The following is a 14,323-nucleotide window of genomic DNA, read 5'->3' on the forward strand; positions in this document are numbered from 1 at the left end:
GACCAAGCTGGATAGCGCGATGGTTCTCTAAATCACAGCGACGAGCCACGGTGAACTTACTCTTGCTTGCTATTGCGCAACTCCTCGCGGTTTTTCTGAAACATCTCCTTCCAATGGCCGCTCTCCTCTGTACTCTCCTGCAGCTGACGTTGCAGGTTCCGTACAGTCGAGTTGACTTTCTGCTTCTCCGATTCGATATTCTGCTGATTCTTGATTCAGGAAGGAGAGAGGGAGAGAGAGAGGAAGATCGCATCATTTCCCAAATCATATCTTATTCCTTCACCGTGATGGGTCACCCATTTATTCCTTCACCGAGAAGGGTCACCCATTTAGGACAGAGCAATCAATCGTTCCAGAGAGGACAAACGATAAGACACAAAAAAAACTGGAGTATCTCAGCGGGCCAGGCAGCATCTCTGGAGAGAAGGAATAGGTGACGTTTCAGGTAGAGAACCTTCTGTAGACCACTTTTTTGCATATCTTTCATTGATTTGACCTCTATCTCTCGTTTCCCCTTCCCGACTCAGTCTGAAGAAGGGTCTCGACCCAAAACATCACCTATTCCTTCTGGCCAAGGATGCTGTCTGACCTGCTGAGCTACTAGAGCTTTGTGTCTATCTTTGGTTTAGACCAGTATCTGCAGTTCTTTTCTACACATAGTTTGACTGTCCACCTGATATTACTGTGTTTAAGAAGGAACTGCAGATGCTGGAAAATCGAAGGTACACATATTACGGATTATTTTGTTTAAGAAGGAACTGCAGATGCTGGAAAATCGAAGGTACACATATTACTGATTCTTTTGTTTAAGAAGGAACTGCAGATGCTGGAAAATCGAAGGTACACAAAAAAGCTTGAGAAACTCAGCAGGTGCAGCAGCATCTATGGAGCGAAGGAAATAGGCAACGTTTAGGGCCGAAACCCTTCTTGCCTATTTCCTTCGCTCCATAGATGCTGCTGTACCCGCTGAGTTTCTCCAGCTTTTTTGTGTACCTTACATAGAAATTAGGTGCAGGAGTAGGCCATTCGGCCCTTCGAGCCTGCACCGCCATTCAATATGATCATGGCTGATCATCCAACTCAGTATCCCGTACCTGCCTTCTCTCCATACCCTCTGATCCCCTTAGCCACAAGGGCCACATCTAACTCCCTCTTAAATACAGCCAATGAACTGCCCTCAACTACCCTCTGTGGCAGAGAGTTCCAGAGATTTACCACTCTCTGTGTGAAAACAGTTCTTCTCATCTCGGTTTTAAAGGATTTACCCCTTATTCTTAAGCTGTGACCCCTTGTCCTGGACATCCCCAACATCGGGAGCAATCTTCCTGCATCTAGCCTGTCCAACCCCTTAAGAATTTTGTAAGTTTCTATAAGATCCCCTCTCAGTCTCCTAAATTCTAGAGAGTATAAACCAAGTCTATCCAGTCTTTCTTCATAAGACAGTCCTGACATCCCAGGAATCAGTCTGGTGAACCTTCTCTGTAGTCCCTCTATGGCAATAATGTCCTTCCTGATTTTTTCACACAGAGTGGTGAATCTCTGGAACTCTCTGCCACAGAGGGTAGTTGAGGCCAGTTCATTGGCTATATTTAAGAGGGAGTTAGATGTGGCCCTTGTGGCTAAGGGGATCAGGGGGTATGGAGAGAAGGCAGGTACGGGATACTGAGTTGGATGATCAGCCATGATCATATTGAATGGCGGTGTAGGCTCGAAGGGCCGAATGGCCTCTACTCCTGCACCTAATTTCTATGTTTTGCCTCATTGCACTAGAAGGGTCTCGACCCGAAACGTCGCCTATTCCTTCTCTCCATAGATGCTGCCTCACCCGCTGAGTTTCTCCAGCATTTTTTTGTCTACCGATAATGAGACGAGATGACTTTGAAACTGGTGCAATGACTCGGGTGGGGGAGGGACGGAGGTGGGAGGGGAATGCAAGGGTTACTTGGTTAAGATAAATCAATTTTCATACTGGGGTGAGGCGCTGTTCCTCCAATTTGCGGTGGGGTTAGGTCTATTTTTCTCCTCCTCCATCTGCCATGCCAATTAGCAGCCAGACGATGCCACAGTTAGCCAGTGCTTTGTTTTGTCATTGCAATATGTGTGGGCTACATCCCTATCTACTCGACTTTCCAGACAGCATTCTGTTAATACAATCAGAGCACTGTTTGTGCAGGGAACAAACGCGTTTCACTGACAACCAAACGGTGGCCCATGACAGAATGATTGTCTGGGAGAGGCAAACTGCCGACCCTAATCCAACACGTTTGTAATGTCGGGAATGAATTTACCAGGCTGCAGAGGCTGGAAACGTAAAGGAAAATAAGAAACAAACTGCTGGGTGGAACTCAGCAGGCCAGGCAGCAACAGAAATGGACAGGCGATGAGTCTGGACTCTTCTGAAGTAGAATTCCTCCAGGCGTAGAAACATAGAAAATAGGTACAGGAGTAGAGGCCATTCGGCCCTTCGAGCCTGCACCATTCGCTATTCGACATGATCGTGGCTGATCATCTAACTCAGTATCCCGTACCTGCCTTCTCTCGATACCCCCTGATCCCTTTAGCCATTAGGGCCTGAAGAAGGGTCTCGTCCCAAAACGACAGTCTAAAGGGGCTCAACCTGAAACATCTGTCTGAAGAAGGGGCTCAACCCGAAACATCAGTCTGAAGAAGGGTCTCAGTCAACCCGAAACATCAGTCTGAAGAAGGGTCTCAACTTGAAACATCAGTCTGAAGAAGGGGCTCAACCCGAAACATCAGTCTGAAGAAGGGTCTTGACAAAACATCAGTCTGAAGAAGGGTCACAACCTGAAACATCAGTCTGAAGAAGGGGCTCAACCTGAAACATCAGTCTGAAGAAGGGTCTCAACCTGAAACATCAGTCTAAAGAAGGGTCTCAACCTGAAACATCAGTCTAAAGAAGGGTCTCAACCTGAAACATCAGTCTGAAGAAGGGGCTCAACCCGAAACATCAGTCTGAAGAAGGGTCTCGTCCCGAAACATCAGTCTGAAGAAGGGTCTCGTCCCGAAACATCAGTCTGAAGAAGGGTCTCAACCCGAAACATCAGTCTGAAGAAGGGTCTCGTCCCGAAACATCAGTCTGAAGAAGGGTCTCGACCCGAAACATCAGTCTGAAGAAGGGTCTCGTCCCGAAACATCAGTCTGAAGAAGGGTCTCATCCCGAAACATCAGTCTGAAGAAGGGTCTCAACCCGAAACATCAGTCTGAAGAAGGGTCTCGTCCCGAAACATCAGTCTGAAGAAGGGTCTCGTCCCGAAACATCAGTCTGAAGAAGGGTCTCGTCCCGAAACATCAGTCTGAAGAAGGGTCTCGTCCCGAAACATCAGTCTGAAGAAGGGTCTCAACCCGAAACATCAGTCTGAAGAAGGGTCTCAACCCGAAACATCAGTCTAAAGAAGGGTCTCAACCCGAAACATCAGTCTGAAGAAGGGTCTCAACCCGAAACATCAGTCTGAAGAAGGGGCTCAACTCGAAACATCAGTCTGAAGAAGGGGCTCAACCCGAAACATCAGTCTGAAGAAGGATCTCGATGAAACATCAGTCTGAAGAAGGGTCTCAACCCGAAACATCAGTCTGAAGAAGGGTCTCGTCCCGAAACATCTGTCTGAAGAAGGGTCTCAACCCGAAACATCAGTCTGAAGAAGGGTCTCAACCCGAAACATCAGTCTGAAGAAGGGTCTCAACCCGAAACATCAGTCTGAAGAAGGGGCTCAACCCGAAACATCAGTCTGAAGAAGGATCTCGATGAAACGTCAGTCTGAAGAAGGGTCTCGTCCCGAAACATCAGTCTGAAGCAGGGTTTTGTCCCAAAACATCAGTCTGAAGAAGGGTCTCAACTCGAAACATCAGTCTGAAGAAGGGTCTTGACGAAACATCAGTCTAAAGAAGAGTCTTGTCCAGAAACGTCAGTCTGAAGAAGGGTCTCAACTCAAAACATCAGTCTGAAGAAGGGGCTCAACCCGAAACATCAGTCTGAAGAAGGGGCTCAACCAGAAACATCAGTCTAAAGAAGGGTTTTGTCCAAAAACATCAGTCTGAAGAGGGTCTCAACTCGAAACGTCACCCATTCCTTCTATCCAGAGATGCTGCCTGTCCCGCTGAGTTACTCCAGCATTTTGTGTCTGTCTTCAGTACACACCAAGTAACTGCAGATGCTGGTTTAAGCCAAAGATAGACACTGTTAGTGCTGTGTTAGGTGAGAACGAGTTACAGATAGCGAGGCGACTTTGAAGCTGGTACGACTTGGGTGGAGGAAGGATGGGGGGGAAATGCAAGGGTTACTTGATGTGTAGGAAGGAACTGCAGATGCTGGTTTACACCGAAGATAGATACACAATGCTGTAGCAACTCAGCGGGACAGGCAGCATAGAAGGAATGGGTGACGTTTCGGGTCTGACCTAATCCTCCTCTCCAGGGGACACTGCCCACCCCGCTGAATTACTCCAGCATTTTGTGTCTAATTAGGAAAAAGAAAATGGTTTAACAGGAACGAATTTCCACTCACCCGAGATACCTCATCAATATTTTTCCTCAGCTGCTCCATATCCTTCTGATACTGGGCCGTAAGATCTTCCATCGCTTTGTCATGGCTGCTGACTTCTTCTTTCAGAACCCCCTTCAGGGCAGTCAGCTCCCGTTCCCTCTGCCGCAGGATATCCTCCGTGGTCTTTTTCGCAGTGGCGACCATATCCAGCTCCTCTTTGGTCCTTGCCAACTCCTGTCCAAAGTCAATACAGTCTCAATAGACAATAAGTGCAGTGGTAGAGGCCATTCGGCCCTTTCAAGTCAGCACCGCCATTCAATGTGATCATGGCTGATCATCCCCAATCAGTACCCCGTCACCCCATATAGAAACATAGAAAATAGGTGCAGGAGTAGAGGCCATTCGGCCCTTTCAAGCCAGCACCGCCATTCAATGTGATCATGGCTGATCATCCACAATCAGTACCCCGTCACCCCATATAGAAACATAGAAAATAGGTGCAGGAGTAGAGGCCATTCGGCCCTTCGAGTCCTACCCACAAGCACACTGCTCCTAACTCCAGCGTTATACACAGGATACGAATGTTTAACTACAACTATTTGTTCGGGCGTCTGTTCCTACAGGCTTACAGCACAGAACAGGAGGAACTTAGAAACATAGAAATTAAGTGCAGGAGGAGGCCATTCGGCCCTTCTAGCCTGCACCGCCATTAAATATGATCATGGCTGATCATCCAACTCAGTATCCTGTACCTGCCTTCTCTCCATACCCCCTGATTCCTTTAGCCACAAGGGCCACATTTAACTCCCTCTTAAATATAGCCAATGAACTGTGTGGCCTCAACTACCTTCTGTGGCAGAGAATTCCAGAGATTCACCACTCTCTGTGTGAAAAAAGTTCTTCTCATCTCGGTCCTAAAACATTTCCCCCTTATCCTTAAACTGCGACCCCTTGTCCTGGACTTCCCCAACATCGAGAACAATCTTCCTGCATCTAGCCTGTCCAACCCCTTAAGAATTTTGTAAGTTTCTATAAGATCCCCCCTCAATCTTCTAAATTAAAAATTAAATAAATAAAAAAAATATCCCCTGACTCTTAAATATCTTTAAGAGCCCTATCTAGCTCTCTCTTGAAAGCATCCAGAGAACCGGCCTCCACCGCCCTCTGAGGCAGAGAATTCCACACAGACTCACAACTCTCTGTGAGAAAAAGTGTTTCTTCGTCTCCGTTCTAAATGGCTTACGTGTGTGTGTGTGTGTGTGTGTGTGTGTGTATGTGTGTGTGTGTGTGTGTGTGTGTGTGTGTGTGTGTGTGTGTGTGTGTGTGTGTGTGTGTGTGTGTGTGTGTGTGTGTGTGTGTGTGTGTGTGTGTGTGTGTGGGTGTGTTTGTGTGTGTGTGTGTGTGTGTGTGGCCCCTGTATGTGGCCCCTGACGCAGAGTATCCCACTGACTCGCAACTCTCACTGTGAGAAAAAGTGTTTCCTGCCGTCCCCGTTCTAAATGACAAACCCTTAACAATCTTAAACTGTTTCAATGAGTGTCTGTCTGTGTCTGTGTCTGTGTCTGTGTCTGTGTCTGTGTGTGTGTGTGTGTGGCCCCTGGTTCTGGACTCCCCCCAATATCGGGAACACGTTTCCTGCCTCTAGCGTGATAAAGCCCTTAACAATCTTATATGTTTCAATGAGATGCCCTCTCATCCTTCTAAACATGTTTCCTGCCTCTAGCGTGTCTAAACCCTTAACAATCTTATATGTTTCAATGAGATTCCCTCTCATCCTTCTAAACATGTTTCCTGCCTCTAGCGTGTCTAAACCCTTAACAATCTTATATGTTTCAATGAGATGCCCTCTCATCCTTCTAAACATGTTTCCTGCCTCTAGCGTCTCCAAGCCCTTAACAATCTTATACGTTTCAATGAGATGCCCTCTCATCCTTCTACAAAGGTACGACTCTTTGGGTGACTACTCGCGGCTATTCAGGCGTAAAGTCACGCCCGTATGGTCGCTAGTAGTCGCCCATAAGAGTCGTACCTTTTTCTGGTCGCCGCTGGGTTTTCATCACGTTGAAAAATTTTCGGCCACCTGCTGAGACTGTGGCAAGTGGGACAGCCCCTTAAGCATGCATAGGAAAATACGCATACTTGTAAGACTTCCTGGTCTCCACCATCTTCTGCAGAATTCCGGACACTCCTCAGCTCCTTCTGCAATATCAACACTTCTTCCTGTAAATCTCTCATCTCCGCTTCCAACGTATCCTTCTCCATCTTCAACGACATCGAACTAGGGGGGAAACAAAGAATGAAGAAATAAACGGCAAGATAGCCACTCGCAACTTCATCTTAGAGATAGAGGGCAGAAACAGGGCAACATGGTTGGTACGGACAAGCTGGGCAGAAGCATTTGTTTCTATGCTATAGGAGTACGATAGATAATAGGTGCAGGTCGGCAAACGTTTCTAGGATAGTCCCAGCCTCAACTACCTCCTCCGGCAGCTCGTTCCATACACCCACCATCCTCTGTGTGGAAAAGTTACCCCTCAGATTCACCATCAAATCTTTTCCCCCTTCACCTTGAACCCATGTCCTCTGGTCCTCGATTCCCCTTAAATTCTCAAACGTTGGGATAGTCACAATAGACTACAAGTGCAGGAGTAGACACCATTCGGCCCTTCGAGACAGCACCGCCATTCAATGTGACCATGGCTGATCATCCCCAATCAATAGACAATAGGTGCAGGAGTAGGCCATTCGGCCCTTCGAGCCAGCACCGCCATTCATTGTGATCACGGCTGATCATCCCCAATCAGTTCCCCGTTCCTGCCCTTCTCCCCATATCCCCTGACTCCGCTATCTTTAAGAGCCCTATCTACCTCCCTCTTAAATATAGCCAATGAACTTCATGACTTCAGAATTAAGGGACAGAAGTTTAGGGGTAACATGCGGAGGAACTTCTTTACTCAGAGAGTGGTAGCGGTGTGGAATGAGCTTCCAGTGGAAGTGGTGGCAGCAGGTTCATTGGTATCATTTAAAAATAAATTGGATAGGCATATGGATGAGAAGGGAATGGAGGGCTATGGTATGAGTGCAGGCAGGCGGGACTAAGGGGAAAAAAGTTGTTTGGCACGGACTTGTAGGGCCAAGATGGCCTGTTTCCGTGCTGTAATTGTTATATGGTTATATGGTTAACTGTGGCCTCAACTACCTTCTGTGGCATAGAATTCCACCTATTCACCACTCTCTGTGTAAAAAAAAAAAAAATCCCCTGACTCCGCTATCTTTAAGAGCCCTATCTAGCTCTCTCTTGAAAGCATCCAGGGAACCAGACTCCACGGCAGAGAATTCCACAGACTCACAACACAGACTCACAACTGAAAAAGCGTTTCCTCGTCTCCGTTCTAAATGGTATACCCCTTATTCTTAAACTGTGTGTGTGGCCCCTGGTTCTGGACTTCCCCAACATCGGGAACATGTTTCCTGCCTCTAGTGTGTCCAAACCCTTAATAATCTTATATGTTTCAATAAGATATGCTCTCATCCTTCTAAACACCAGTGTATACAAGCCCAATCGCTCCATTCTCTCAGCATATGACAGTCCCGCCATCCCGGGAATTAACCTGGTGAACCTACACTGCACTCCCTCAATAGCAAGAATCTCCTTCCTCAGATTAGGGGACCAAAACTGTACGCAATACTCCAGGTGTGGTTTCACCAAGACCCTCACCTCCCTGCTCCTATACTCCAGGTGTGGACCCTGTACAACTGCAGTAGAACCTCCCTGCTCCTATACTCCAACCCTTTTGCTATGAATGCTAACATACCATTTGCTTTCTTCACTGCCTGCTGCACCTGCATGTCTACTTTCAATGACTGGTGTACCATGACACCCAGGTCTCGTTGCATGTCCCCTTTTTTTAAAATCGGCCACCATTCAGATAATAGTCTACTTTCCTGTTTTTGTCACCAAAGAGGATAACCTCACATTTATCCACATTATACTGCATCTGCCATGCATTTGCCCACTCACCCAACCTATCCAAGTCACTATCCAAGTCACCTTGCAGCCTCCTAGCATCCTCCTCACAGCTAACACTGCCCCCCAGCTTCGTGTCATCCGCAAACTTGGAGATGTTGCATTCAATTCCCTCATCCAGATCATTAATATATATTGTAAATAGCTGGGGTCCCAGCACTGAGCCTTGCGGTACCCCACTAGTCACTGCCTGCCATTCTGAAACGGACCCGTTTACTCCTACTCTTTGCTTCCCGTCTGCCAGCCAGTTCTCTATCCACATCAATACTGAACCCCCAATACAGTGTGCTTTAAGTTTGCATAGTAATCTCTTATGTGGGACCTTGTCGAAAGCCTTTTGAAAATCCAGATATAACACATCCACTGGTTCTCCCTGTTTAAGAAGGAACTGCAGATGCTGGAGAATCGAAGGTTACACAAAAAAGCTGGAGAAACTCAGCGGGTGCAGCAGCATCTATGGAGCGAAGGAAATAGGCAACATTTCGGGCCGAAACGTTGCCTATTTCCTTCGCTCCATAGATGCTGCTGCACCCACTGAGTTTCTCCAGCTTTTTTGTGTAACCACTGGTTCCCCCTTATGGGTTTGTGATCGGTTGCTGGCTGCGCTGGTTGTGGCAAGCAAGGAATGAATGGAGGAGTTGTGCCAGCCACACGCCCTTACTCTTCAATATGATGCTGGAGTTCCTTCCTGTTCTTCTGGTACAGCGAGTGCAACTGCGTCCGCTCCTCAACGCTCTCCTCCAGCTGCAGACGCATGTCCTGCAGTAGCATCGTGTTTGAATCCTCCGCTGCGCCTACCCGCTGACGATTCTGCACGAGCCGCAGGTGGCCAAGCAAGAAAAAATGGAGAATGTATCAATTTTAACAAATAAATCATCCATCGGCACTACATCTTCTCCATTCTGCCATCTGGGAGGACGTACAGGAGCATCAGGATGCTCCACAGCTCCTTCCCACAGGCAATAAGACTGGTTAACGGACTGTGTTCCCTCCCCATCTAGAAATATAGAAACATAGACAATAGGTGAGAGAGAGAGAGAGTGTCACATACACACACACACAGTCCCGCCATCCCAGGTTAAAAGACTCCCCCATTCACCTTGAACCTTAATACATAGAAACATCGAAAATAGGTGCAGGAGTAGGCCATTCGGCCCTTCGAGCCTGTACCATCATTCAATATGATCATGGCTGATCATCCAACTCAGTATCCCATCCCTGCCTTCTCTCCATACCCCCTGATCCCTTTAGCCACAAGGGCCACATCTAACTCCCTCTTAAATATAGCCAATGAACTGGCCTCAACTACCTTCTGTGGCAGAGAATTCCAGACATTCACCACTCTCTGTGTAAAAAAAGTTATCCTCATCTCGGTTTTAAAGGATTTCCCCCTTATCCTTAAGCTGTGACCCCTTGTCTTGGACTTCCCCAAACATCGGGAACAATCTTCCTGCATCTAGCCTGTCCAACCACTTAAGAATTTTGTAAGTTTCTATAAGATCCCCTCTCAATCTTCTAAATTCTAGAGAGTATAAACCAAGTCTATCCAGTCTTTCTTCATAAGACAGTCCTGACATCCCAGGAATCAGTCTGGTGAACCGTCTCTGCACTCCCTCTATGGTAATAATGTCCTTCCTCAGATTTGGAGACCAAAACTGCACGCAATACTCCAGGTGTGGTCTCACCAAGACCCTGTACAACTGCAGTAGAACCTCCCTGCTCCTATACTCAAATCCTCTTGCTATGTAAGCCAACAGAGGCCATTCAGCCCTTCGAGCCTGCACCGCCATTCAATGTGATCATGGCTGATGGTTGATTACACTGCGAGTCAGGTCGGGTTACTGAAATGGATGAAAAAAAGGCCCACGTTCCACTCCGTTGCGTACTACACGTCAGCCCATTGCATTTAGCAGGAGTGGTCTATCTTGCTCCGCTATAGGTTCTTTGGTACAGATACCCGTGAGGGCTCAGAGTCCAAGGCTAAGAGCAGTATAAATAATCACGAGTCTGCAGAGTAACACTTGAGAGGGGGGTGGAGCAGAATTGAGATGGCTTAGCTGTCCTGTAATGGAAAATTTGAATCGTGTTGTTGAGAAGTTAAGAGTTCTTACTGTTAATTGTTCTTCCAGTTTTTGCTGCAATCCAGCGACCTTCTTCTCCAAATCATTCTTCTGAGCAGCAAGCCTCCCAATATCAGGCGATAACTCTGTATACTGATTATTTAATTCAAATTATTACATAGACTATATTATTCAAAAACGAGGTTGAATAAATTTTATCCAAACGTCTCTCCCAGATGCGATAAATGTTTGTTTCAAAACGCTAATATAACACACTCATTTGTTGGATGTACAAAGTTGAATGTGGAAATAACAACTGTTAAAATGTGGATCAGGAATATGATGGACATAGCACGCCTTGAAGAAATGAGACCGACTAATAGATAAATATGACCAATTCTTAAGGAGTTGGTCTCCTTTCATCGACTTTTTGGAATCATGTGATGCAGCGGTACTGTAAGGATTGCTGATTTCAGTTCATGACGCGGATAGATCTACATCTCCGAATACAGATTTGAAAAATTCTCTTTTAAGGGGCCTTCTCTTCTATTTCTACTTTCCACTTTCTCTCTTCCTTTTTTTATTTTTTATATACACACTTCACGTTTTTCTACTCTCTACCATCTATTTTTCCACTTTTTCCCCTTTCTATTGCTTTCTTTTTCTTGTCTTGCTTACTTCCTTCTTATAACATAAAACTAGAGGTTGTACATAGAATGGATTACGGTATTACATAGTTGGCATCTAAAATTGGGTGCCACTGTACTGTTTTGTGCTGTATTAACTTCTAATAAAATAAACAAAAAAAAAAAACTCTGTATACTGGAAGTAACATGAAGAAAATTAGGTGAAGCAAAAGACTGAAGCTGTATCGTGACCATGGTACATGGCGTAGGGTCTCAACCTAGGACTATACAGCACTGTTACTATAACTACAAGATTGTACCCGAGGACGGGTACAAGACTGCATACTTCACGTGGTCTGCCCTATTTCGATTAATGCTACGAGCACACACACACACAGATCAAATAGAACAAGTTGTCCTACAACTTTAGGCTGTGCACGCCTCACGAAAGAAGAAGTACCCGAGGAAGAAACAGAAAGATCGTCAAAATTCACAAGCCTCCAAGTACTTGAACAGTGACCCTTCGGCCCATCAAGTTGTACTAACCCATTTACACCAATCCCATTTCATTCTCTCCACAGTACCAGAAGTTGGGCTTCGGCCCTTAGGAGCAGCATTTAGACAGGTACGGGGGGGGGGGGGGGGGGGGGGGGGGGGGGGGGGGGGGAAGAGTGCAGTAGAGATGTTTTTTTGGCCTTCCATCACAGCGATGTGATGGATGTTTATGTAAATTATGTTGTGTCTGGGGTCTATTTGTTTGTAATGTATGGCTGCAGAAACGGCATTTCGTTTGGACCTCAAGGGGTCCAAACGACAATTAAATTGAATCTTGAATCTTGACATTCATATCCTGTGTATAACGCTGGATAATGCTGGAGTTAGGAGCAGTGTGCTTGTGGGTAGGGCACAGGCCCTTCGGCCCACGCCGACATAGACATAGAAAATAGGCGCATGAGGAGGCCATGTTTCTATGTTAATTGGCTTGGTATAAGTGTAAATTGTCCCTAGTGTGTGTAGGATAGTGTAGTGTGCAAGGATCGCTGGTCGGTGCCGACTCGGTGGGCCCGGGGTAATATTTTTATCTATCTTTGTGCAGCGGTGCAGGCTCGAAGGGCCGAATGGCCTAATTTCTATGTTCTATGTTTCTATGTTTCTAAATACCAACATCTGCAGGTTTTTGTTTCCACACAATGTCTTACTTTGGTATCTTGCAGTTTGTCAAAGACAAGGTTCGCTTTCTTCTTCAAGAAATTATCACTTTCAACACTCCTGGAAATAAAACATCGCAGTATTAGGAAAGACATATTATTTATCATCATCATTCTTTATTGTCATCATGCAAAGCAACAAATTTGTACCGTGCAAAATGAGAAGAGGTTTCTCATAGAAACATAGAAATTAGGTGCAGGAGTAGAGGCCATTCGGCCCTTCGAGCCTGCACCGCCATTCAATATGATCATGGCTGATCATCCAACTCAGTATCCCGTACCTGCCTTCTCTCCATACCCCCTGATCCCCTTTAGCCACAAGGGCCACATCTAACTCCCTCTTAAATATAGCCAATGAACTGTGTGGCCTCAACTACCTTCTGTGGCAGAGAATTCTACAGAGTCACCACTCTCTGTGTAAAAAATGTTTTTCTCATCTCGGTCCTAAAAGATTTCCCCCTTATCCTTAAACTGTGTGTGTGACCCCTGATTCGAACTCGGAGAATTATGGTGATGGCCGCTCGTAGGTTCTCGGGGCTCTCGTGGACATTTTTTAACACGTTGAAAAATCTTCACGAGTTTTCACGAGCTTACCACGTTTCCCCGAGTACCTGCCGTTAGCGTTACGAGCCGCTAAGAGACGTCCCGAGCTCCGACGTACATTCTACGTGCTTACCACGAGTTTGATTTTTTTTTTAAACTCGGGAGAGCTCTTGAATTAGCTTGTACAGTGGGACAGCCCCTTTAGTCTGAAGAAGGGTCTTGACCCGAAACGTCACCCATTCCTTCTCTCCAGAGATGCTGCCTGTCCCGCTGAGTTACTCCAGTTGTCTATCTTCTGACTTGAAGCAGGAGGAGGCCATTTGGCCCTTCGAGCCAGCACCGCCATTCAATGTGATCATGGCTGATCATCCCCAATCAGTACCCCGTTCCTGCCTTCTCCCATTATCCCCAGACTACGCTATCTTTAAGAGCCCTGTCTAGCTCTTGAAAGCATCCAGAGAACCTGCCTCCACCGCCCTCTGAGGCAGAGAATTCCACAGACTCACCACTCTCTGTGGTGGCCCATCATAGAAACATAGAAATTAGGTGCAGGAGTAGGCCATTCGGCCCTTCGAGCCTGCACCGCCATTCAATATGATCATGGCTGATCATCCAGTATCCCGTACTCAGTATCCCGTACCTGCCTTCTCTCCATACCCTCTGATACCCTTGGCCACAAGGGCCACATCTAACTCCCTCTTAAATATAGCCAATGAACTGGCCTCAACTACCCTCTGTGGCAGAGAGTTCCAGAGATTCACCACTCTCTGTGTGAAAAAAGTTCTCCTCATCTCGGTTTTAAAGGATTTCCCCCTTATCTTTAAGCTGTGACCCCTTGTCCTGGACTTCCCCAACATCGGGAACAATCTTCATGATGGGTCTGGGGTGGGAGATTGCAACCTTCACCTGGTTCCCCGTCTCCACTAATGCAATCAACCCGACATGCACAGACAAATAGATCAAATGGAACAAGTTGACCTACAACTTTAGACTGTGCACGCCATAAGCAAGATGTAGATGATGGGTCTAAACCTCCATTGAGAACTTACCCTTCCTTTAGTAGGCCGAAAATGAATTGCTTTGTAAGATCCTCGCTGGCAGGAGAGTGTGCTTTCTGGTCCCTCAACAGGTCGGGGGTGCATTTTAACTGTGAACGCAAATAAGAATTTAAAACATGTCGCGCAAATGACACCCAAGTGGGACAGGCCCTTGTCCTTTGCTCTTGTTCACCCACCATAACTAGAAGCATGCATTCAAGAATTACGAGTAGTAAAAAAGGTTCCGTTTTCTCATGGTTGCTTTGCACGAATATCATAGAGCGGATGGCCACCCTTACACGATTGCTGGACACGAGGAGA

At 46.5% G+C, this 14,323-nt stretch overlaps 1 protein-coding gene across 2 annotated transcripts in view; it reads right to left on the bottom strand.

Moving 5' to 3' along the window:
* Positions 1 to 14,323, bottom strand: part of cgnb (cingulin b) — an 88,399-nt gene that overhangs the window by 43,915 nt on the left and 30,161 nt on the right. For both annotated transcript variants that reach the window (XM_055630288.1, XM_055630289.1), the window contains exons 3-9: positions 14,015 to 14,112; positions 12,414 to 12,483; positions 10,640 to 10,741; positions 9,190 to 9,338; positions 6,641 to 6,779; positions 4,523 to 4,735; positions 61 to 209 (exon numbers count right to left, since the gene is read on the bottom strand). In XM_055630288.1, coding sequence (XP_055486263.1) covers positions 61 to 209; positions 4,523 to 4,735; positions 6,641 to 6,779; positions 9,190 to 9,338; positions 10,640 to 10,741; positions 12,414 to 12,483; positions 14,015 to 14,112 — 920 coding nt within the window. The remainder of the gene's footprint in view (positions 1 to 60; positions 210 to 4,522; positions 4,736 to 6,640; positions 6,780 to 9,189; positions 9,339 to 10,639; positions 10,742 to 12,413; positions 12,484 to 14,014; positions 14,113 to 14,323) is intronic.

This window comes from Leucoraja erinacea, unplaced genomic scaffold (genome assembly GCF_028641065.1).
Source record: "Leucoraja erinacea ecotype New England unplaced genomic scaffold, Leri_hhj_1 Leri_308S, whole genome shotgun sequence".
In the NCBI taxonomy this organism is placed as follows: Eukaryota; Metazoa; Chordata; class Chondrichthyes; order Rajiformes; family Rajidae; genus Leucoraja; species Leucoraja erinaceus.